This window comes from Sciurus carolinensis, chromosome 3 (assembly GCF_902686445.1).
Source record: "Sciurus carolinensis chromosome 3, mSciCar1.2, whole genome shotgun sequence".
Taxonomy (NCBI): domain Eukaryota; kingdom Metazoa; phylum Chordata; class Mammalia; order Rodentia; family Sciuridae; genus Sciurus; species Sciurus carolinensis.
The window spans coordinates 23,233,602-23,256,111 of NC_062215.1; the positions used below are offsets into that span (position 1 = coordinate 23,233,602).

General features: G+C 50.4%; 1 protein-coding gene and 2 non-coding genes across 4 annotated transcripts in view; 1 reads left to right on the forward strand and 2 right to left on the reverse strand.

Annotated features, from left to right (window-relative positions):
• Lasp1 (LIM and SH3 protein 1) overlaps positions 1-16,679 on the reverse strand; it is a 39,171-nt gene extending 22,492 nt beyond the window's left edge. The window contains exons 1-3 of one of the 2 annotated variants that reach the window (XM_047546369.1): positions 16,193-16,679; positions 9,057-9,151; positions 14-98 (exon numbers count right to left, since the gene is read on the reverse strand). In XM_047546369.1, coding sequence (XP_047402325.1) covers positions 14-98; positions 9,057-9,151; positions 16,193-16,657 — 645 coding nt within the window. In that variant the 5' untranslated portion in view covers positions 16,658-16,679. Of the gene's footprint in view, positions 1-13; positions 99-9,056; positions 9,152-15,669; positions 15,691-16,192 lie in introns of those variants that run through there. The other variant, XM_047546370.1, reaches the window with a different exon arrangement.
• A 419-nt stretch (positions 16,680-17,098) lies between these two features.
• On the forward strand, positions 17,099-17,170 carry Trnac-gca (transfer RNA cysteine (anticodon GCA)). Its single transcript has one exon. It is a non-coding gene; the product is annotated as a tRNA-Cys (tRNA).
• A 1,890-nt stretch (positions 17,171-19,060) lies between these two features.
• Trnac-gca (transfer RNA cysteine (anticodon GCA)) lies at positions 19,061-19,132 on the reverse strand. Its single transcript has one exon. It is a non-coding gene; the product is annotated as a tRNA-Cys (tRNA).
• Between the last annotated feature and the right edge of the window lie 3,378 nt (positions 19,133-22,510).

The window sequence follows — 22,510 nt, forward strand, 5'->3', positions numbered from 1 at the left end:
GCCAGCCCCTCACCTGACTCTGCAGCTCGCTCTGTTGCTTGAGGCGGAGGTTTTCCGGAGTGTCGGCAACCATGGTGAAGGACTGCTTGGGATAGTGTCTGCAGGACAGAAAAAACAGAGTCGGCATCGCTCCAGCGACGGAGCAGGAACCTCTGCACTTCTCCTGGAATGGAGGCTCCCTTTTATCCTTTTTTTTTAATGTATACCTTTATTTTATTTATTTGTTTTTTTAATGCAGCCCAGCCCCCTCTGTTTATTCTTAAGCAGTCCCTGCCCCAGCCCCAGCAGCAGGACAGCAGTGTTCCCTGCCATCCTTGAGAGGAGGCTGGGCTGGGCATCTCCAAGGGCGTGTCTGAAGGGCTAAGAAAACCCAACTTAATTGAAGGAGAGGTGAGAAGACCAGTTCAGGACCAGAAAGGAGGTCACAGTCACCCTATGTGGCAAGTGCTGCCACTGTCCCCCTCTGACAGAGAGAAGAGCTCAGTTCAGAGAGGTTAAACAATGTGGCCAAGGCATATAGGAAACCGAGATCCAGATTATACTCGATCTCTTCAGAGCCCTCAGCATGCTGAACTCCACTGTCCCATCTCTAGACATGGGACAGATCACTGTCCTGGCCCCCAGAAAGAGCTGATTTGGAGTTGGTGGCAGGAGGCAGGGTGGCCCAGAGTCCAGTCTCCCGGATCTCCTGAACAACACTCCCATCCCACAGAGGAAATAGCAACCTGGCTCCAGATATTTATCACTTAGAGACCCCCATGGCTAACTTATTAATCACAAGGCTGGATGGTCCTTCTCTGTTACTTCTCCACAGGGGAGGGAACTTTTTTGGTCTCTTGTTCATTGATTTATTCCAAGCTCCGGGAATAGTAGTCAGAATTCAATAAATACTTGTTGAATAAACAAGTATCATACCAGGCGTCGAAGCTCAGCCAGGAGACCAGAACTTGTGTCTCCTATATCCTCCTGAGTCACCACAAGGTCCTGCAGCAAAGCAGCTACAGGAGAGGCAGCCCTGAATCACAGTGGGTTGTACTTGTGTGCTGGTATGTGAAAACAACTGGGGATCCCAACTATTCCAGAGACTAGTGTGTGGTTTCTCCAAGCATGAACACAAGGTCTACCCATTTTTAGCTGTGGGTGACCACACTCACCAGAACTGAGACCACTGCAGATCCCTGACTCACAAACTGTCCCAAGGTAAGAAAAAGATGGCTTGGCTGGGTGCGGTGGCACACGCCTGTAATCCCAGCGGCTCGGGAGGCTGAGGCAGGAGGATCTCAAGTTCAAAGCCAGCCTCAGTAACTTCGTGAGGTACTAAGCAACTCAGCGAGACCCTGTCTCTAAAATAACAAAAAAGGGCTAGGGATGTGGCCCAGCGGTTAAGCACCACTGGGTTCAATCCCCGATACCAAAAAAAAAAAAAAAAAAAAAGTTGAAGGCTAGTCCCAGCTACTTAGCAAGACCCTCAACAACTTAACAAGACCCCATCTCAAAGTAAAAGAAATACAAAAAGGTCTAGGGATATAGTTCAGTAGTAAAGCACACCTGGGTAAAGAGAGAAAAAAAGAGAGATGGATGGCCTCCAAGAAACTCCTCCCAGGCACATCCCTCTTGGACTAGCTGACATGCCCAAGAGCTAGCCATGAGCTGCCACCTGCCCACGCTCTAACCAAACCTGGCATGTTCTCCAGTCACTCATAGCACCCTGGGCTACTGGTAAACACATAACCTCCCTCTGTCCACCACCTGTGAAGGGCAGGACTCAGGGTAAAGAACTCAGCGAAGAAAGGAGTGACTAGAAAGGGCACAGCGCTGGACTTTGGTCCTGCCACTGACGCACTGGGTGACCTTGGCAAGTCCTTTCCCCCTCTGGGCTACTCTCGTTGTCACAGGCCTAGGTGATACTAGCTGTGCTCTGCTCAGGTCCACCCAGCTCACAGGTCCCCAGCATAGGGACGGAAGCAGGAGGAGAAAAGCAAACACAGGTGCCTGCAGCTGCCAACAGAAACAGCCGTGGGTGAACACAGGTCTAAGGCAGGTCCAACCCCCGGGCCTGGCCCAGCTCCAAGCAGCCAGGCCACCCACAGCTCAGGAGCCCATTCAGAATTCCTGAGCGGTTCCAAGGCAGGGAGGATCAAGTGGGAGTCTATTCGTAGAGACTAGAAGGAAAGGAAGCTATCTCCACAGAGGGCCAGGAGTCAGGAGATCAGGGGGATACTCCAAGGCAGCTCTGGCCCAGATGTGAAGGGTTGATTCTGAGACTAAGTAGCATTAATGGGGGCAGGATGGAAGCAGGCTAGGGGTCTGTGGGAGTCAGTCTGTGAACGCTGAAGTTTCCCATCTGCCTGAACATATAGGGTTAAAGCAGAGGGCCAGCTCCAGTGGCCAAGGACAGCCAGACACATGCATCTGACATGTCCCACCCTTCCCCTGATTCTGTAGCTCCTACACACACTGCGTCCGCCTCCCACACAATGAACACACAGATGTGCCCTCTGCAGCAATGGCGTCTCCCGGACACCAAGGACACTGGTCCACACTGGCAGCCACCACCTCCTCTACCCACACTGTGTCCCTCCTCACCCTATACCCTACCAAAAGGTCTCAGAGTCCCTCCCACAAACAGCAAATGCCTCAGATGGGTTGGTGGGCACCAGAGCTCAGCCCTAGAAGTCAGAATACTAATCCCATCAAAAACGCCTGGGAGGAGGGGGGTCTGCCTCGTGTTGACTTAATTTGGCAGAAATGGGGAAGGACTTTAATCCTGCATCAGATTAACTAGATTCAAGAGGAGCTCCAGAGCCTCCAACCTCCTGTCCCTGCCCCTTGAGCCCAATCCCAGGCAGAGAAAGGTCCAGGCACCAGGGAGGGCTGCATCCGGTCTCCATCACACCCCACCCGGGCTGGGTCACCCTGCTCCTCCCCAAAGCTCCCAGCCCTGGTGAGACAACCCAGCCTTTCCCTTCCCCTGCTCACTGCGGCTTCAGGTTCCCATGGCAACCTCATCCTCAGCTTCAGGCAGGAGAGAGAGAGAGAGGTCTACCAAGCATGGGGGCAGGGGAAGAGAGAGACTGCAGGGTGTCCTCAACCAAGGAGAATTCAGTGAGGGCAGAAGCAGGAGACTGTGTGTATGGGGATCCCTGTAGACAGTTAAGGTGAGGAGGACGTGTGCCCCGGTTTGTTTCTAGAGGGCAGGCTTGAAACCCGCCAGTGCTGTGCCCATGCCCCTCCCCCACCACAACCAGCTTTGAATAGGGCCCAACAGCTCTGACCTCTTTGTACAAACAATTGCTGGGAATGCCACCTTCTTCCACCCTTGCTGTCCTCAGGTAGAAACTCCTACCTCCCTGTACCCCCAGATCCCAGTGGGAAGGGAGGTGTGTGTGTACTAGTGTCAAGCAGGTGCCAGTGTGGGTTCTAAGACAGATGGGCTGCTCATCCCAGCTGAAACCCAGCCCCACAACAGACTGGGCCATGGTGAGGACACGAGGGACAGGGTGAGGGAGGCCTGGCACAGAGCTAAGTCCAAAGCACAGCTGTTCACTGTCCCCTGAGCTAGACTGTGCAAGTCCCTTCTTTTTTTGTGTGTTTTTGGGGTTTTTTTTGTTTTTGTTTTTGTTTTTTTTTGGTATTGGGGACTGAATCCAGGGGCGCTTAACCACTACGCTTTGTTATTTTTTGAGATAGGGTCTTACTAAATTGCCCAGGCTGGTCTCAATTTTGTGATCCTCCTGCCTCAGCCTCCTGAGTCACTGGGATCACAGACATAAAGCCACCACTTTGGGGCCCTTTCTTAATCATTCCCAGCAGGGGCCCTCTGCTGATGCTTCTCTGCACTCCTCTTGTTCTCAGCAGCTCTTGAGAAGGCAGCCTGATAGGAGAGAAGGCTGGGGGACCGGAAAAGGGACCTGGCATCCAAGAGGGCAAAACCAGGAAAAGCCTCTACTGGCTAGGAAGAAAAGAGGTAGGAGCTGGGCAGCTACGGGCAGCAGCCTGGCCTTCAAGGAATCCACAGGCACACGAAGCTGCTGCTCTGTATTCTGTGTCTATGCATTCTCCCTGATACTCACCTCTAAGCTTTGGGTTACAAAAGGTAGTTGTCATTGTGCCCATTTTACAGATGGAGAAACAGAGACTCACTGTCAAGGACAGAAACTTGTCTAATGCATCCTCCCCAGTCCTACAGCTGCCCAGCCAGCTAAGGACAGATCTGAAGCAACCTCTATCCCAGTCAAGGCATTATCCCTGAGAACCTGAGTCACCTTCCTGTTCCCAAGGAAGTGAGGGCAGGGAGGATGCTGAGAAGCTGCAAGATTTACAGGCTTCCAGGTGACAGCCTCATTCCCCAGTCCTGCCATTTGCTACACTCCAGAGGTAGAACAAGGACAGACCAGATGATCCTAAAAGGCCAGCTCCCTCTTCCTATGTGGAACCTCCCTTCCAGGCTTGGACCCCTTCAAAAACCCACAGCTTTGTGTTGAAGGAGGAACAAAAAGATACATCAACAAAAGCAACAAGAAGCTTTTGGTTTTACCAAAAGGGAAAAAAAAAAAAAAAAACCAGCCTGACATCCTGCCTCTGGTTAGAGCTGCTGATTCCAAAAACCCCTGCTGGGAACACTGCCCACAGGCGGGCAGGGAGGGCTCTCACTAACCCAGTTTCTCCCCAGCCCCCCAAGCCTAAGTGGCTGAACTGGTGGGGATAGGAAGCAACAAGGAGGCATTGTTTGACCAGTGGGGAAAAAAAAGAGCAGTCAAAAAGATCAAGGGTAGACTAGAAGAAGAACTTACCAGCCCTCAGGGATTGTAGACAAAATGAAAAAGAAGAAAAAACAAAGCCTGCACCTGCCACTGTTGGCTAAACTTAAAGAGAAATGATTCTGCCAAATTGAGAAAGACATGGAAAAGCTGAAGCTCAGTTTCTTCATCTGTAAAAACGCAGGTGTTTAAAGGCAAAGTGACCTCCAAGCTTCCTTAAAGTCTGACCTCAGAGTGTAGGGTTGTGGGCATGAGTGAGGTGAGGGAGTTGCCTGCAGGCTGCATCTGGTCACTTCGGTTGCCGTTTGTGCTCGCCTCCCCCACCCCAACACACGCCGTGCATGCCCCTCCCACTCCAGTGCTTCCTTTGGCTCCCTAAGACACCTGACCCAATTTTCCCAGTAAGGCAGAGAATTCTGGGGGGGCAGGAAAGCCTCAGGCCCCAGGCCTGGGTTTGCCCAACACTGCCCCACCCCTTAGAGCTACTGGGATTAGAGACAGTTTGCTGGAATTTAGACACCGACCTTGCCCTACTCCCATCCAAGGCCTGGGGAAAGGGCAGCGACAGTCCCTGGTTCCCCAGAATCAGGGACAGCTCCACCTCCAACCTTCCTCAGCTCCTCACAACACAGATCAAGCAAACTGATGAATCCCAGCTGTCTGCAGCCAGTGAAGAGAGAGGGGCAAGTGAGGGCCCCCTGCCCTCCCCAGGTTACGCACAGCCCTTAATGGACGCCCCAAGCGCTGGCTCCCCAGACCTACAGCCCAGTCTTTGCTTTGCAGGTCCCCAAGGAAGAGGGAGCCGGCAGTTTTTCTGCATCCACGCCCCCAGCCTGATTTCAAAATCATTTGCATGGAGACAAAGAAGCAGGTTTGTATGGAGCCAGGGTATTGGAAAATCCAGTTTGCAAAACAAACGATCAAGGGTATAAATATTTCTCTAACCAAAAGAGCAGACTCACCCCACCCACCTAGAAGACTCGAGAAAGGATTAGATTAGCAGTTCCTGGGCTACTGTGCAAAAGCAAGAGTGTGGGCCTCGACCTTGCCACAGCCATGCCAGTGTGGCTGCCCAGTGTGGCCGCGACCCGAATGTGAGAGCAGAAGCAGCCCACTCATCAGCGCCCAGTGTGTGTGTCTTGGGGCACCCCAAACACACCGGGCACCTGGGTAACTGCACATACACGGGGGCCACGGTGCCAGGCAGCCAAGAGCTCTGGCCTGTGTTCCTGCCCTTGCCTCTCCCCCACACAAGCCTGATCCAAGCAGGGAAAGAGAAGCAGCCTTTCGCTGCTTAGGGTCACTTTCCAGAACTTCAATCTTGGTCTCCAGAGGCCCCACGGAAGGACAGACAACTGAGAGAGACAGCTGGCTTCTGGCTTGATACCCTGCCCCACGAGATCGTCACTGCCCTGGTGTGCAGGGGCTGGCGGGGACAGGCCCAACACCGAGGCTTTCCTGCACACCCAGCTCACACCCTCACTCGCTGGGTGGGCCCAGCTACCTGGCAAGATGCCAAGAGACACCACTTGGCATTTGGGTCCTATATGGGGCTTAGCCCAGCAGCGCATGGGGTGCTTCACAGAAGGAAGCTGAGGGAAGCTAAGCTTGTGGTCCACAAAGCCTGGCGAGACTGGGGAAAGCTACCCTCAAAAACCCCAGGTGTAGGAATCTGAAAGTCACTGAAGGATGGGGCCAACGGCAGGCAGAAAACAGGAGGAAAGACTGCAAACACTTGGCATGCTGTCGGGCACACAGCAGGGACTCTGGTCTAGGGTCCAGCATCTCTGGGTAGGAATTTTTAACTATGGAGAAACCGAGGGTACAGAGGGTGCTTCTCCTGGATGGACTCCCACATATGGCTTGCTGGCCAAGACATGGCTGAGGCTGAGGGACAGAGGAGGCATCAGAGTTCTGAGCAAGGTGCTACTACTATAGCTGGAGCAAGCACAGCTGGGTTACACATCTGCCACACCTTCCCTCTCATCCAGGGGCCTTCCCAGCCAACACCCAACTGGTCCAGAGGTCAAGGTTAACTGGATACAGAACTAAGGCTATAAAGGCTAGAGAGTGGAGGGGAGGGGACAACTCCTCTGTGGCTGGATGCCAGTAGAGAGAAGGGAACTTCTGCCTCCCAACATCCAGGGAGGAAAGCTACAGCTTCTGCCTCTCCCAGTACCCCAACCTCTGCAGAAGCCCCCACCCCCACTTGTTGCTAGCTCTCCAGAAGACGGAGAAAAGAAAGCTAGCCCTTTGACACTAGGCTAAGAAAATGCAGAGAAAATAAGGTCAAGCCTCTGATTTCTTTTTCCCACTTCCAGAGCTCACAAAGTTTTAGGCTGCTGGAGTTTAGAATATAGAGGTGTGAAGCATCGGGCACCTGCTACTGAACTTCTGCCCAGGAGTGAAGGCCCAGAAGCTGCCCCCCAAAGGAGGCCCAGTCCAGCCGGAAGTGGTCCAGCAGCCAAGGAGTTAAGTGCCCTGGCTTTTCTGAACCCCACCCCACTCCCCAAAGGAGGGAGGAAGTGGCAGAGAATCAGGGTTTGTGTGAGCCCTTAAGAATTTGAAGAATGTCCCATTTCCCTTGGGGCTGGGAGGGGTTGGTGGGGGTTAGAGGAGCAGAAGTCAGGAGAGAGGGGCAGCTGTAGGAGGAACCAGCATGGAGCTGTGGCCCTTCCTCTGCACCAGGAAAACTGCCAAGGCCCCTTGCCCTTCAGGAGGGTTGGCATTCAGAGGTCCCCTGGGCTTGATATTTTTTCGGAAATTGGTTTTCATAGCACCTGGCCCAGGTTGACATATGGCATCAGGCAGGAAATAAGCGCCCAAGGAATGTGCAAAACCCCAAAGAGACAGGCAGTGGTATCAGGAGGGGACTGGAAATGTGCTACTACGAGGGAGAGAGTCTCTCCCAGGGGTTTAAGCTCCCAACCCCTTTTCCACAAGTCCCAAATTTCCCTTCCTGGATGATCTTCGGCTACAAAGAGTCTCCTGAGGATTTAAAACCAGAAGTCTGAAACTCCCATGTATTAGGCAAATAATGAATTACATGTATTTCTTTTTCCTGCTTAAAAAAAAAAAAAAAAAAAAAACCAAAACTGGACTAAAATCAGACCCTAAATTTATAGAATACTGATCTTTCCACCCTCTTGCAGGCAATTTGACCTTCTTGAGGCTGCCATGTCCCACGGACCTGACATTGAGTTTGCACTTGTTACTTATGAGGTCACCTTGACAATGGAGGGTTGGGGCACTCTGCAGCTGCTTGAGATGGGACCAGGCAGTGTCCCTCCCAGGTGGGAGACAACTTGTCTCTCAACCTCCACCCCTTCCCCCAGTGGGCCAATTAATTACATTCAGAAAAAAGTGTCCATGTGGCTAGGCTGGGAAGAGATTTGCCTAGGCCAGGCCACACTCTTCTTCTTGTCCCCACTTCCTAAGAAACAAACTCTAGAAGGGCTAGGAGCCAGGGGCAACAGAGTATAAAAAGGGCACCGAAGGAAGGGCCCCCCCCCCCCCGAAAGCCTACAAAGTGCTCAGGTGAGAGAAGAAGCCTGTCAATTGCTAGGCAGACACAGAGCAGGTCACTTAATTGCTAGATCCCTCTCTTTAAAAAAAAAAAAAAAAAAAAAAAAAAAAATTATGAATTTATTAATTTACTTATTTATTAAGAGATGAGGTCTCACTATGTTGCCCAGGCTGGCCTCAAACTCCTGGGTTATCCACCTTATCCACGGAGTGACTGGAACTACAGGTGCATGTCACTATGATCCCTATCTTGCAGCAGGGTACAATGAGCATGTTTGTTTATTGCCTAGAACTGGACACAAACTAATGTCTAACTAGTTATGCAATCTTGAAAAAGCCCGTCCGTCCCTTCTCCAAGCCTGTTTTCCCATCTATAAAATGGGAATAATAAAAGTCCTTGTAGCCAGGCACAATGGTGCACACCTGCCATCCAAGCTATTCAGGAGGCTGAGGCAGGAGGATCGCCAAGTTCAAGGTTAGTCTCAGCAATTGAGCAAGACCTTGACTTAAAAAATAAAAATAAAGGGCTGGGGGTGTAACTCAGTGGTAGAGCACCCCTGAATTAAATCCCCAATACCACCAAAAAGTAAAAATAAAAAAATAAGAAGAAGAACTCTTGCCTCACCATCTGCTGTGAGGATACAAAGTGATTACGATGTATCGTGACAGTTAAGAAAGGGCTGGCAATGTCACCTTGTAGCTGTCAGAAGGGAAGGAAGAACTCAAGAGGGAGTGAGGCACCACCCAGTCCCTGTCCCCTGCAGAACTCACGCATTGCAGTAGGGCTTCTTCTCATAGCCCTTGTAGTTCTTCATGTTCAGTGTCATCTTGCAGGTCTCACAATGGAAGCATGCTTTATGCCAGAACTGGGGGTAGAGACAGGAGGAGGACACCCATCAGATACCAGGACTTTGGGCAGGGGGCTTGGGAGTCATGGACACTCAGGAACCCTCCATCCCAGGGAACACACAGCTGTGGAGGACTTGGAATCACCCCTGGTGGACTGGTGGCATCTCAGGTCACAGGGTCTAGTGGCTGATGACACTCCCTTCCCCACCCCACCCTCTACCAGGCAGCCATTTGAGCTCTCAGGACTGGGAAAAGGGCAAGCCTAAAGGTGAGGGGGGAAAAGCCCAGTTATGGCTGCAGTAGCAGCCCCCAGGAGCACGGAGAAGGTCAGTTTCACCTCCCCAGACCACTCCTCCTGCTCTAGAGCTAGAAAAGCCTCATTGCTTATGCAAAGTGGCACTCAGGTTGCTAAGCAGCAGCTCTGAACAGGAAGGGGCAGCTCCTCTAGCCTCACAAGGCCTGGAGAAGGGCCCACCCCCACACACCAGCCCATGCATACAGACCAAGAGCCCTGGTACTCCTAGCCCCCATAGACACATGCACCCCCCCACACCCTCCCTGTGATGCTACAGTTCTGGTGTATCCCACTTCCTGTGGGTCTCCTCTCCAAGAGAGGAGCCCCAAGCTCTAGTGAGTACACCCACACCCTGTCTAACCTCCATCATCCCTCTCCCAACCCAGCTGGATAGGGTAGGACAGCACCCAGCAGCTGGTCTCCCACTGAGGCACTGTGCTTCAAAAGTCTTGGGATGGACTCCCCAAAGCAGACATCAAAGCTCCACCTGCAAGTTATATGACCTTGGGCAGCACCCCGTACCTCGGAGTCATTTCTGTGTCTGTAGAATGCATACAAAAATACCTATGCATCCCGGGGCTGCTAAGGATTAATGAGAAATTATCTGTGAAGCCCTCAGCACAGCACTGAGATCCTCTCAAGATTCAATGTTAGATGCTGGGCACAGCAGGAACGAACTTCTCTGGAGGTTGTGGGGGTGCAGGCAGGCTCTGATGTATGTGTGTGCAAAGCCGGGACTGGGAAGACTCCAGCAAAGCCCAGGGACCTGGAACTGAGCTGCCAGGACCAATTCACGATGGGGAACAGACTAGAAAGCAATGAAGGAAGTGAGCCCAACCCTGAGAAGCGGTGATGTTCTGGCAAATCCACTCAAGTGAAATGTACCTTAACCCTGGCAGCCCAGGATGGGGCCCCAGAACAAGCACTAACCAGGGCTTCAGACCCCAGAATCCAGGCTGTCTGGGTGACCTGACTAGCATGTCCCTGCCCCAATTCCGAGCAGTCAAAGGAGACATTTCTGACCCTCAAAAGGAGGAGTTCAGAAGCCAGGAAGGGGCCAGGGAACTTTGAAAGTGACCTGTGTCCAGCCATAGGGTTGATCCTTGGCTATCCATCAAGGGATTCCCCACAAGGCAAGCTTTTCAAAAAGTGCTTTTAAGACACTTGGAGGAGGAGACAGAAGAAAGGAAAGCTGAGAAGCTGGAATTCAACCTCCCCTACCACGGTCCACTTCAACAAGAGAGAATTTCAGGAGGTAACCTCCCTCTATGGAGTACTCTCCCTATCAAGAAGACCCAAAGGAAAAGTCTAATGGTGAAATATTAAGCAAATGATAGGAGAATCACTTTTCGGGAAGAAGGCCGGTTGCATTCTGGAAGTAAAGGGATGACTGACCTGAGCCCACCCCCTACCCCCACCCCGAACCTAAGCGTATCTCAGAACCACCCCCCAAAGGGGGCTTCCAGACTCTTCAACTCTTCAAAGCGCATACCCCAACACATATAACCCTTCAGAAAACTAAAACTGGGTGGTCCCTGTCCCCATAAACCCCCAAAGTGAGAGCCCCACCGTCTCCCCCAATAACTGCAAGGCACTGGCAGAGTGCCCCAGCACTGTCACCACCCAGTCTGCTGGCCTCTGCCTGCTCAGCAGCACATGCCCCTGCCTGGGCCCCGGCCTCCCCCACCCCCACGGGGGCCTGCCAGGAAAAACATTCTCCGGAATCCAGACCATGACCCACTTTCACACACATACACGCAGGAATACACACTGTCCTAAGGCTGGGGACCTCCAAGGCTGTCTCCTGACTGACGCAGGGGAGATAAGGGAAAAGAGAGAGACACCCCTGCTCTAGCAAAGGGCGAAGCCCCCGCCCTGGCACGAAGCCCTGTTGGGAAGCAGGGCAGAGTGTAGTACCAGGTTGGAGGTACAGGACCAACAAGCCCCAGTCTAGAGATTCCAGAAAACCCTCCAGGCCATCATGGGGAGGAAGACGGCTTCCAAACAGGAGACAACTCAGTCCCACCACAGTTCTTCCCACCCCATTCTCCTACTCCCACAAAGACCTCTTGCTCTCGGCTAGGTAATCAGAGGCTGGGGCTGAGGAGGGCCATCACCTATCCCTTTATAGGGTGCTGAGAAGCAGGGTAATGGAAACCAAAGTGGACTGAGTACCTGCAGGGCAGTTACTGAGCTCAGTCTCCAAATCTGTAACAGTGAAGTTTAAAATATTCTCCTGGAGGCACAGAGGCAGAGAACGAGGTTCGGCAGGGTCCACTTCACAGGATGCCTAGCACCCTCGCTGCTGCATGTCACTGCCCTCCCTCTTTTTGGAAGAGGGTTATAAGGTTCAAGAAAATCTAGCAACTCCTGCCACTGTGTCCTCTTTGGGGAGCAAGAAATGGACAGTCACTCCACAACTCCTGTGAGCCAGGCCTGGGCTGAGTACTAAGACCCAAAGAGGAAAGAAACCCCATCCTGTCTCAATAGGGTCAGTGGCCCTGTTTGCCTCCTTGCTCTGCCCCCAAAGCCCTGACCCAGAGCAAGAGCCCCTTGCTAGCAAAGACTTCAGGGAAGCAATCCTGGAACTCAGGGCAACAAAGTGCACTCAAGGCAGCAACTTTCAGCCTTCCAGCTACAGCAAAGTCCATAGTGTCCCTGTTCACAGAAATCAGACAGCCCTTGACCAAACCTCTGGTGCCAAGAAGCCATTCGGCCAGCTCCAAGGCTACAGAGGTGGATCACCTCAGTCTCCCCGAACGCATCTGCAACCTTCTCTACAGAAACCCACTCCACAGAAAGGAAGAGGCTGGTGGGCACAGAAGACCTGCAAGGATCCATCTCAGTTGGTTTAGACTGGCTAGTCCCGGTCCTTCCACAGCTTGGCTCTGGAATCGGGTGTGGAGAGCTCCAGGTCATGACGCCTGCCACCTGGCATCTTGCCCTTTGCACCCCAGCTGCCTGGGGTGAGATGACTCAGGGTTGGAGTATGAGATCTTCTCCTTTCCTGTTGCTCAGGGTTATAGTTTTTCTCTCTGTCAATGGCAGCACCAGCCCTACCCTGTCCAGGTTATACCAACCTAGCTCACCCAGGCTAATGGCTTAAAGGTGTGGATCTTTCCTGAATCTCCACCTATATTATTATTATTCCTTATACCCCAGATGCCCCACCCGTATCTCACAAGATCCCAGGCCTGTGGGTACAGGTGGGGGATCAGGGAGGGGTATGACCCACCTTTGGCACTAATAAGAGTGTGTAAATAAATACTTTTTGCAAATACACCAGCAAAAGGAACTCTGGATGTGAATCCCAACTCTGGCTAAAAGCAAGAGGATGAGTCACATCAACTATCTGAGCCTCTGTTTACAGGTTCATAATTCACAGGAGTAGTCACTGTTGTTTGGTGAGGCAGTTACGTATTCTGAGCCCAGAACAGTGAAGTGAGTAGAAGCTTTAATGAAGAATGATCGCAAGGTGATCATGGGGTATTCTAAGCTTTGGTTAGGAAACTGGGACAAGGACTCTGCCCCTTTGAGGGAGGAGGGGGCACTCAGACAACCAGAGTCAGGGAGCCCACCCTAATGGGGGATTGCAGAGGAACCTGCAGTAGATCAATCCCCTGACCTTCCTGAATGTCTCCACCTATTTTCAGAAGCCAGGGGAAGCAATCCAGTCATGGGAGAGGGACATAGCAAGATTTTTGACAATACAGGTACCCAGGTAAAAAGTAGGTGTTCAAAGTAAGTGTTCAATAAATATTTATTGAATGAGTAAGTAACAAAGTCAACACTGTTTCTCCCCCACCTCTAATCCCAGAAATCCTCTGGGGAAACAAATCTCAACGTCCTTCCTCAAACGCCGTCATCAGCAATACATATTTATCCAGCATGCAGAGCACCCTGGGTTGGGGGCAGGCCTTTATTCACCTATGCCTTTGGGAGATAAGGCTCAAGAAGGAAAAGAGACTTAACACCAAGGACACAGCTCGTGCTTTAGCCACACTGCGGGCTACATGTCATAGGAGACTGTAGTGAACAAGGCCAATCTAAGTTGACTGTCCATTACTGGAAATGGGAAGCATGAGTAGTTGGTTAGTAACAATGCCTATGGGACTGAACATTTCCCACTCCCAGGTCTCAGCCCAGCATCCTCCAGGTACCTTTCCTTAACTGCCTGAAGCAGGTAGGGAAGAATAAGCCCAATACCTGAATATTTCAGGCCTCTGGCTCAGTACAGAAGAAAAGGAGGACAAGGTCTTTCCAGGGCTACTTCCTTTAGGAACAGTTCTCAAAACAAGAGGAATCACCCAATCCTACTTTCCACAGCACCCCTCTCCAGAACATCATCTTCCAGCTAGGACTCAAGAACTACTAGAGAGGGTCCCTTGCAGGATCCCTGCCTCCTCTTCTCTGACACACAGTACTGAAGGTCTTTTAGTTTTGGTACTGAGGATTGAGCTCAGGGGCACTTACCACTGAGCTACATCCCCAGTCCTTTTTATTTTTTATTTTGAGACAAGGTCTCACCAGGATGTCCAGACTGACCTTGAATTTGCAATCTTCCTGCCTTAGTCTCCTGAGTAGTTGGGACTACAGGCATGTAATCCCACTGTAACGGGCATTGATGATCTTTATATGGCAAGTGAGTGTAGGGTTAGACAGAAAAGTTAGGGAGGAGACTGGCATGATGGCCCAGACTTGTAATCCAGCCTATAATCCAAGCTATTTAGGAGGCTGAGACAGGAGGATCACAAATTCAAGGGCAGCCTTAGCAACTTAGCGAAACCCTGTCTCAAAATACAAAATAGAATGGGCCGGGATGTCGCTTCTACTTACTGCAGTTTTCTGGGCTCAGTGGCAAAACAGCCCTATGTTCAGTTCCCAATACCATGTGGGGAATCTTCCAGGTACTTTAGTGGACTGCCCACTTCCAAGACTACAACATGGTCATACCCATCCATCCTAGAAATGGGGAATACTGAGGCCCAGAGCCAATCATAAGGCTGGTGGCAGCAGACCTAGAACCAGGACCAAGCCTTCCAATTCCCAGACTGGCAAGCCTTTCATCCTATATTGCCTCTGAAGGTGAGCACTATCTCTTCCCAATTCATCACAGGGCACAGGAAGAGGAGCCCAGAAAACTGCAGATGCAGGGGCCAAAATCCCTGCCACCAGGGAGGTCAAAGCCCATAAGCAAAGACAAGTTGTCAAGGGATTGTTTCTCCATCTAGTAGCTCCAAGCTCATGTCCTGCCTCCAGTGACTGGTGCCCTCATCCAGCAGGTCAGCACCTTCCCTCCTGCCCACAATATCCTCTCCTCTTGCCCAGTCAAGCCCTGAAGGGGCAACAAAACAGCAGCAGTCCTCTAAGTCCCTTTTTCACAAGAGCAAGTTCAAAAGTGTTTCAGAGTCTCTAACCCCACCTCCTCACCGTGACTTAGGGGCCAAAGGTCACTGAGGAATTGCAACCCCAAGGGGGAGGGGAGAGACAAAATATCCAATGAGCTATCCTTTCGAAATAAAACTTGCACCCTTTTTTTAATGTAGTATCCCCCACCTCATGCCAGTTAGGACAGAAAGGAGAGAATATTTGGACTTGGAACCAGCTTGGGATGGTTGGGTGCAAAGCACAATGAGGAAGGGGCCAAAACAGATGCCTTTCCTCCAGACCGGGGAGGAGACGCAAAGGAAGGGCAGGCTTACCTTAAGATCTTAAGAACTTACAAGAGGACAGGATCCTACCCCCAAACTGTGCTGGAAACACCCAATTCTACTCTCCACCCCCCCTCCAAAAGTATAATGGCAACCAGATGAACGAGTCCAGCATGGGCGGCGGGGGGGCGATGGAGGGGGGCGCCTAAGGGCCCCAGGGACAGCAAATTTCCAGAAGGCCACCCTCCCCTCCCCTCCAAACACCTCCCCCTTTTCTCGGCTTCCCCAGGACTCAATCAACCCCACCCTCCATTGGAGAAACCTGCTTTGAAAAGTTAGCTCTTTGTTCTACAAGCCGGTCTCCAAACAGAGCACAATTTCAGGAGATCTCTATGAAGAGTCCCCCACCCACCCTACCCCAGCACCCGACCCCGCCCGGCTCGGGCTGCACTGCCCAGCATCAGGAGTTGGCTTGTAATTCGAGGTGGGGGTTGGGAAGCTATGAAAGAGGTCTGGCTGGTCCCTTAAGCGCAGAACCACCGAGGGGGGCTCCAAAAAGGGGATCTAGCGGCGGGGCTCGGGTCCTCACCCGAAGCCTCCTTCCCTGAGGCGACCTTCGCTGGGCGATCGCCCGCACCGGGGCCTCCAGGCCAGGAAGCCGGGCCGGGGGTGGCCAGAGCAGCGGGTTTCGCTGGCCCCCGGCCGCCGCCCCGCCCCCGCCGCCCCCTCCCCCAGCGCCCCGCGCTTCCGCGTACTTGGCGCTCGGCGCGGCGGGGAGAGGGAGCGGCCGTCTGCTCTCACTCTCCCGGCCTTGGGGGGCGGGACTGCACCTCTAACCTTCCCCACACACACACCTCGGGCCTGGCCTCCCTGTGTTGTCCCAGTCCCTGGTCACAGAGACCACCCTTCTCCAGCAGTGGCTGCCCACCTCGCCCTGGATCTCCCGGCTCCCAGACTAGGGTCCGTCCCCAAACCCCATGACACCGCCCACCCTCCTTCCCTTCCCCTGGGATCGCGGGGATGAGGCGGCAAAGACCCAGCCCCTCTCTCCTCCCCCTACTCCGATCACTGCTCGGGGTTGCTTAGACACGTCTCCGAGTCCCGGAACTCACCTTATCCAGACAGTTCACCTTCTCCGTGGGGTACACGATCTTGCCGCACCGGGCACAGTTGGGGTTCATGGCTCCGGAAAAGACTGGGGCGGGGATGCCCGAGCTCAAGCACGTTCTCTCCCCCGGAGGGCTGGCGGGAGGCGGCCGCGGCTGCACTGTGCTGGCGGCGGCGACGGCGGCTGGAGCTGGGGAACTGGCCTCCGCCTCCGCCCTCCTTCCCCTAATAAACACAGCGGGGAGGAGGGGCTGCACCGGGGCGGGGACGCGCCTCAGGCGCGGGCAGGGGCGCGCGCGGCGAGGCGCGCTCCCCGGGCGACGTGGGGCTGCGCGGGGGCGGGTTCCGGGGCGGGCTGTGGGACCCGGGTGCTTGCGCCCCGGCTCTCCCCCGCGGACGGTGCACTTTGCCCAGAGCCTTTCCCGCGCTGGAGGCGGTGTCGCGCGAGGCTGGCAGCACATCTGGAGCATTCGGGCTCCGAGAGACTGGCAAACCGCTCACACGTCGAGAGCGGGGTTGGAACACTCCTGCACGCCCCCAGCAGATTCTCCAGAATCGGGGACTTTCCTTCCTACCAGTGGGTACCTGGCGTGAACCTGCAGACTGAACCGGAACCCCCGTGCTCCGCCCCCGCAGTTAGCTCCCTTCCCGCCCACATCCTTTCTCACATTTGTAGGGCGGAACCTGTGCTTTACCACTGGACTCAGCCTCCGAACCCGGGCTAGTTCTTCCTCCCTGCGCTGCTGCGGTGCAGCTTTCCCCAGAGTCCCTTGGATTCTGGCACCTTCTGCTCTCAACCTGTCCCCTTTCCTCCTTAATCCTTTTCTCCTTATTCTTATTCCCTACCTGAACAGCAGCCGCAACAGTGTCTTAACACCCTAAAGAGCTACCTCCAGCCGCAGGACCGGCGCGGGGGTATAGCTCAGTGGTAGAGCATTTGACTGCAGATCAAGAGGTCCCTGGTTCAAATCCGGGTGCCCCCTCGGTGACTTTTTCTCTTCTGTGTAATTAGTAGATAATTCCTTTTTCGTTCTCAATTCACATTTTAACGTTGGAGTCTAGGTTATAAGGAAACAAAAGCGGAGGGCGGGGTGAGTCCCTTCCTTGTTTTCCAACCTTAGCAAAAAGCTTTCTGTTTTGCTTTGTGTCCAGCGGAAGGTGGTGGTGTGGGTTGAGCGCACAATCAGATACAAAAGATGCGCGTCCCCATCCTGGCGCCAGAGAGGATTTCTGCTGCCACGACCACAGGGGACAGGTGTGTCAGGCAGTTCAAGACCCTGGGTTCGGGGTACAGGATGACTCCTCCAAGTCGGTGTTTGTTTCCGATAGGGGTAGGGGTGGATCAAAGAAAGGGAAACCCGCAGGCATAGCCCTTTCCAAATTCAACTTTTTCCTTTTTTTCTCCTTTATTTTTATATTATTGTTGTTTGTTTTTTCAACTTTATTACCAGTGGCATGGACATGTTGTGTTCACCCTTCCCTATTGCCCATGACAGAGACAGACTGAAAACATTTCGAGAATGGTAAAATGACCAATGCACACCTATCAGCCTGCTTTAATGTACAAAAATAATAGTTATCCCGTAGCCAACCATATAAATGAATGCAGTAGTTTTCGGATTTGAGCACGCAACAAAATTATCCTGAGGGCTTGTTAGAACACCCGCAGTTTCTGATTTTGTAGACCTGGAATGGGGCCCAGAGAATTAGCTTTTCCAGTAATTTCCCAGGTGATGCTGGTGATACTGGTTCCCTGAACACATTTTGAGACCAGTGGACTGATACTACCGGTTATCAAGTTTCAAATTCTAAAGTTATGAACAGATATGTGCTGGCTGTGTGACCATGTCATTGTGTGTTTGGAGAAAAATGATAAGTGTGAGGGAAAATCAAGGGCGTCCCCTCCACTAGGTTTTGCCCCAAAAAAGGATAAAATAAGAGAGACAGGCAGAGGCATGCTACTTGGGTCAGGGGGCAACTGTGATATTTTAAATCCGGAATCTGGTTGTGTCATCCCTGGGGACCTAGGGGAATACTTGGGCACATTTTTCCCCCAGTTCCCATTACATCGAGCTGCTGGGCTGGACAAGGAGATAAAAGGCTTTGCATGGTGCAAAGCCCAGGCTGCAGAAATAGCTAACCAGCATTTCTCCCCTTTCCCAGACATCAACCCCTGAACTTAGCACCTGTGGATTTTCAAGCCAAAGCCCTGCCTTTGTGCTAATATAAGGAAGGGAAATTACTCACGTTTAAACTGTCTAATCCCTGTACTATGACCCCTTAATTTGGCCAGTATGTAAACTTTCTGAACCTGAATTCATCCTTGGTCTTCTCAACCAGGGTGTGAACTAGACAAAATGGGCTAAACTCTGACCTGGACTTGTGGCTCATAGAAACTCTGGGCTGGACTTGTGACTCAGTGGTAGAGTACTTGCTTAGCTATGTGTGAGGTGGTGGGTTCAGTCCTCAGCACTGAATGTAAGTAAAATAGAAGAGCCATTGGCAAGTAAAAATATATATGTAATAATACTGCTCTGACCCTGATGTGCCTCTTTTATTTTTTTAACCCAAAACCAAATTATAATTAACAATATTCAGTGGGTTAGTGAATAGTCTCTAAGATGATAATAGCTCAGTGCCTTGCCTCTACCTATTGAGAGTGCAGGTGGGCTTTTTACCACATAGCTGGGGTGGACCAATCGACCCCACTCAAGCAACCTGTGTGTTGCTGCTAGTTCCTGGGTGCTAGGAACCAGAGGGGAAAATTAAGCTAGTGGAAGAGTCAAAGGACATCTTTCAGACATTTTGGATCCAGAGGTTGCTGAGTGAGTGGTTATTCTGTTATGACTCTGAAAAATACTAAAGTACAGATGAGGGGGCACCCGGATTTGAACCGGGGACCTCTTGATCTGCAGTCAAATGCTCTACCACTGAGCTATACCCCCTCTGTTGGTCTGAACCTGTGAAATCTTTTTACATGGGCCATCAATTTTTCATGCTGAAAATTGCTTATTCAGAATTAATATCTTTTTGCTAAATGACATTGAATTTACCAATAAGAAGGCACAAATGTAAAAAACAACCAAAAATATGTTTGAAAACATGTAAATGTAAGTTCTAATCTACCTTTTCTAGGCTCAATTCTTTATTCATAACACCACTCATTTCTCTCCCCTACCTCTTGCAAAACTGGAGAGGGAAACTTTTACCATGGTCTCTCTAAAAGGAACACAAAAAATAACTAAAAAGACACCTCCACTGAGGCCTTCTGGGTATACAAGTTGGTGGTTCCCCGCTTTTTTATGGAGCACTCACTGTATGTCCCTCTAGGGACAGAACAAACTTTCAACAGAAAGATACAGAGGTTCTAACTCTCACTGAGTTTCCAATCTACTGGGGACAGACCGGAAATAAATGCACAACTGAATAAACAAGGAAATACAGAAGTGATAAAGGAAATTATTAAAATAAACACCAAGATATATTAAGGAGGTACTGGGGGTTATTTCAAGTTAGACAGCCATGGAAGGCCTTTTTCTCATCTTTTCTTGGGGTGCTAAGGAGTGAACCCAGGGCCTTAGGCATGCTAGAGAAGGACTATACCAATGAACGACATCCCCAGCCCCACAGAAGTCCTTTCTGAACAGCTAAATTGGCAACTCAGACCTGACATGTGAAAGGCAGTCATTTGGCAATCTATGGGGGAAGGGCATTCTAGGTAGAGGAAATGGCTACTACTACATCCCTAAGGCTTGAGGAAGTTGGATCAGGGAGAGCAATTCAAAAGAGTTAGAGAAGTAGCCAGGGGTGGGTGACCCATGCCTGTAATTCCAGCAACTCAGAAGACTGAGATAGGAGGATTACAAGTTCCAGGCCAGCCCCAGAAATTTAGCAAGACCCTGTTTCAGAATAAGGAAGAAAAAGAACTGGGAATATGCAACACATAGAATCACTTTTTACAGGGAAAAAAAAAAAAAAAAAAGGACTGGGGATATACCTCTATGGTAAAGCACCCCTGGGTTCAATTCCCAGTTCTGCCCAAAAAAGAGAGAGAAAGAAAAAGAGCAGAGAGAAATGCCAGCGTTGTGGAGGATCTTGTTGGTCACTTAAGAAGTCTGGATTTTGTACGAAATGAATGAAAAGTCACTGGACAGTTTTAAGCAGGGGAATCTGAAGTCATCATCATCCAGACTTCCACAGGGCAGATTTACAGGGAGTCAAGTGTGGACCCAGAGAATACATACAATTCCATATTATTCAGTTTCCAAAAAGAAAGAATTATGTGCAATATGCAACAACATGTAGAGACCTGGAAGACATTATGCTAAGTGAAATTAACCAGAGACAGAAATCAAATACTGCGTGATTTCATTTCTATGAAGTATCTAGAAGAGTGAAATTCACAGAAGCAGAGAGTAGAATGGTGGTTTCCAGGGACTAGGAAGAGGAGGAAACAGAATGGCTGATCAATGATAAAATTTCAGTTACAGAAAAATGAGTAAATTCTAGCATTGCCTATACAACATTGTGCCTATAGTAAACAATGTATTGTATACTTACTTGCCTAATAAGAGGGCTGAGAGTGCAGCTCAGTCATAGAATGCTTGCTTAGCATGCACTGGAGGTCCTGGGTTCCATCCCTAGCATTGGGGGAAAAAAAAAAGAGTAGATCTCATGTTAAGTGTTCTTACCACATTCAAAAAGAGGTAGTGGGTAAACATTGAGAAACCAGTTAGGAATCTATTACAATAATACAGGTGAAAGATGGCCACAAGGTCTTAGACTTTGGTGTATTAGTTGCTTGTTGCTGCTATAACAAATTACCACAATTTCTTTCCTTAAAACAACACATATTTATTGTTTTATAGTTCTGGAGGTCAGAATTCAAAAATTAGGATTGAGGATGTAGTTCAGTGGTAGAGCATGTGCCTAGTATGCACAAGACCCTGCATATGATTCCTACTATCACCAAAAAAATAAATTCCAAAATCAATTTCACTGGGCTAAAAATCAGGATGTTAGCATGCCTTCATTCCTTCTGGAAGCTTTAGAGGAGAATCCATTTCTTTGACACTTCCAACTTCTAGAGGCTGCTGCATTCCTTGGTTCATAACCCATTCCTCAATCTTCAAAACCAACAGCATAGCATCCTCTCCCTCTCTGTCATCTATACACCTCTCTGACTGATCTTCTTGACTCCTCCTCATAAGGACCACTGTAATTACCTTGGGGTCACCTGGATAATCCAGGATAATCTCTTCATCTCAAGATCTTTAATTTAATCACATCTGCAAGTTTCCTTTTTCATGGAAGTCACACATTCACAAGTGGGTTCACAAGGTAATTGGGATAGGGACATATTTGGAGGGCTATTATTTATTCTACCGGAAGTGGGAACAGCAGAGGTGGAAAGAAATACAGGCATCCAGATTGCCCCTGGCATGGGGGCCATACCATTTACTGTAGGTTGGGTGACTCAGGAAAGATGAGAGAAAGAAACAAAAATTATCAGTCATTTTTTTCTTTCATTATCTAGGTGGATACTCATGTGGTTTCCTTAGATTAAGAATTTTAAAAAGGGGGAGAAGGGTAAATGCAGGAAAAAAATCAAGAGTTTCTTTTTTAGGGATGAGGGTGTATGTAGTTCAGTGGTAGTGTCACCAGAGAAGGTCTGAGGAATTTCCAGAGAGAAAGGAACTCCAATCAGGACTAGTGAGGTTCTTGACATACATTATAAAATGAGTTTAAGAGCATGTTGTGCTGGGCACAGTGGTGTGCACCTGTAATCCAAGCGACTCAGGAGACTGAGGCAGGAGGATTGCAAGTTCAAAAACCAGCCTCAACAATTTACTGAAGCCAAAAAAAAAAAAAAAAAAATTATATATATATGACGAGTGATATGGCACAGTGGTTAACAGTGGTTAGGTGCCCCTGGATTCAATCTCTGGTACCAAAAAAAAAAAAAAAAAAAAAAAAAAAAAAATGAATGTGTTGTGTCAGAGATTTATTTATTTAGGAAAGTAGAGACACATTCAAGGAAAAATTCAGTCTATTGCTGTAGAGTGAGATGCACTTTTGGGGACTGAGATTCTTCTTCTAAAGGAAATTTGATGCCAGGCATAGTGGCTTCACACCTGTAATTCCAGTGGCTCAGGATGTTGAGGCAAGAGGATTACAAGTTTGAGGCCAGCCTGGCCAACTTAGTAAGGACCTATGCAACTTAGGGAGACCCTATCTCAAAATAAAAAATAACTACTGGTAAAACATCCCTCAGTTCAATTTCTTTCTTTCTTTCTTTTTTTTTTTTTTTGGTGCTGGGGATC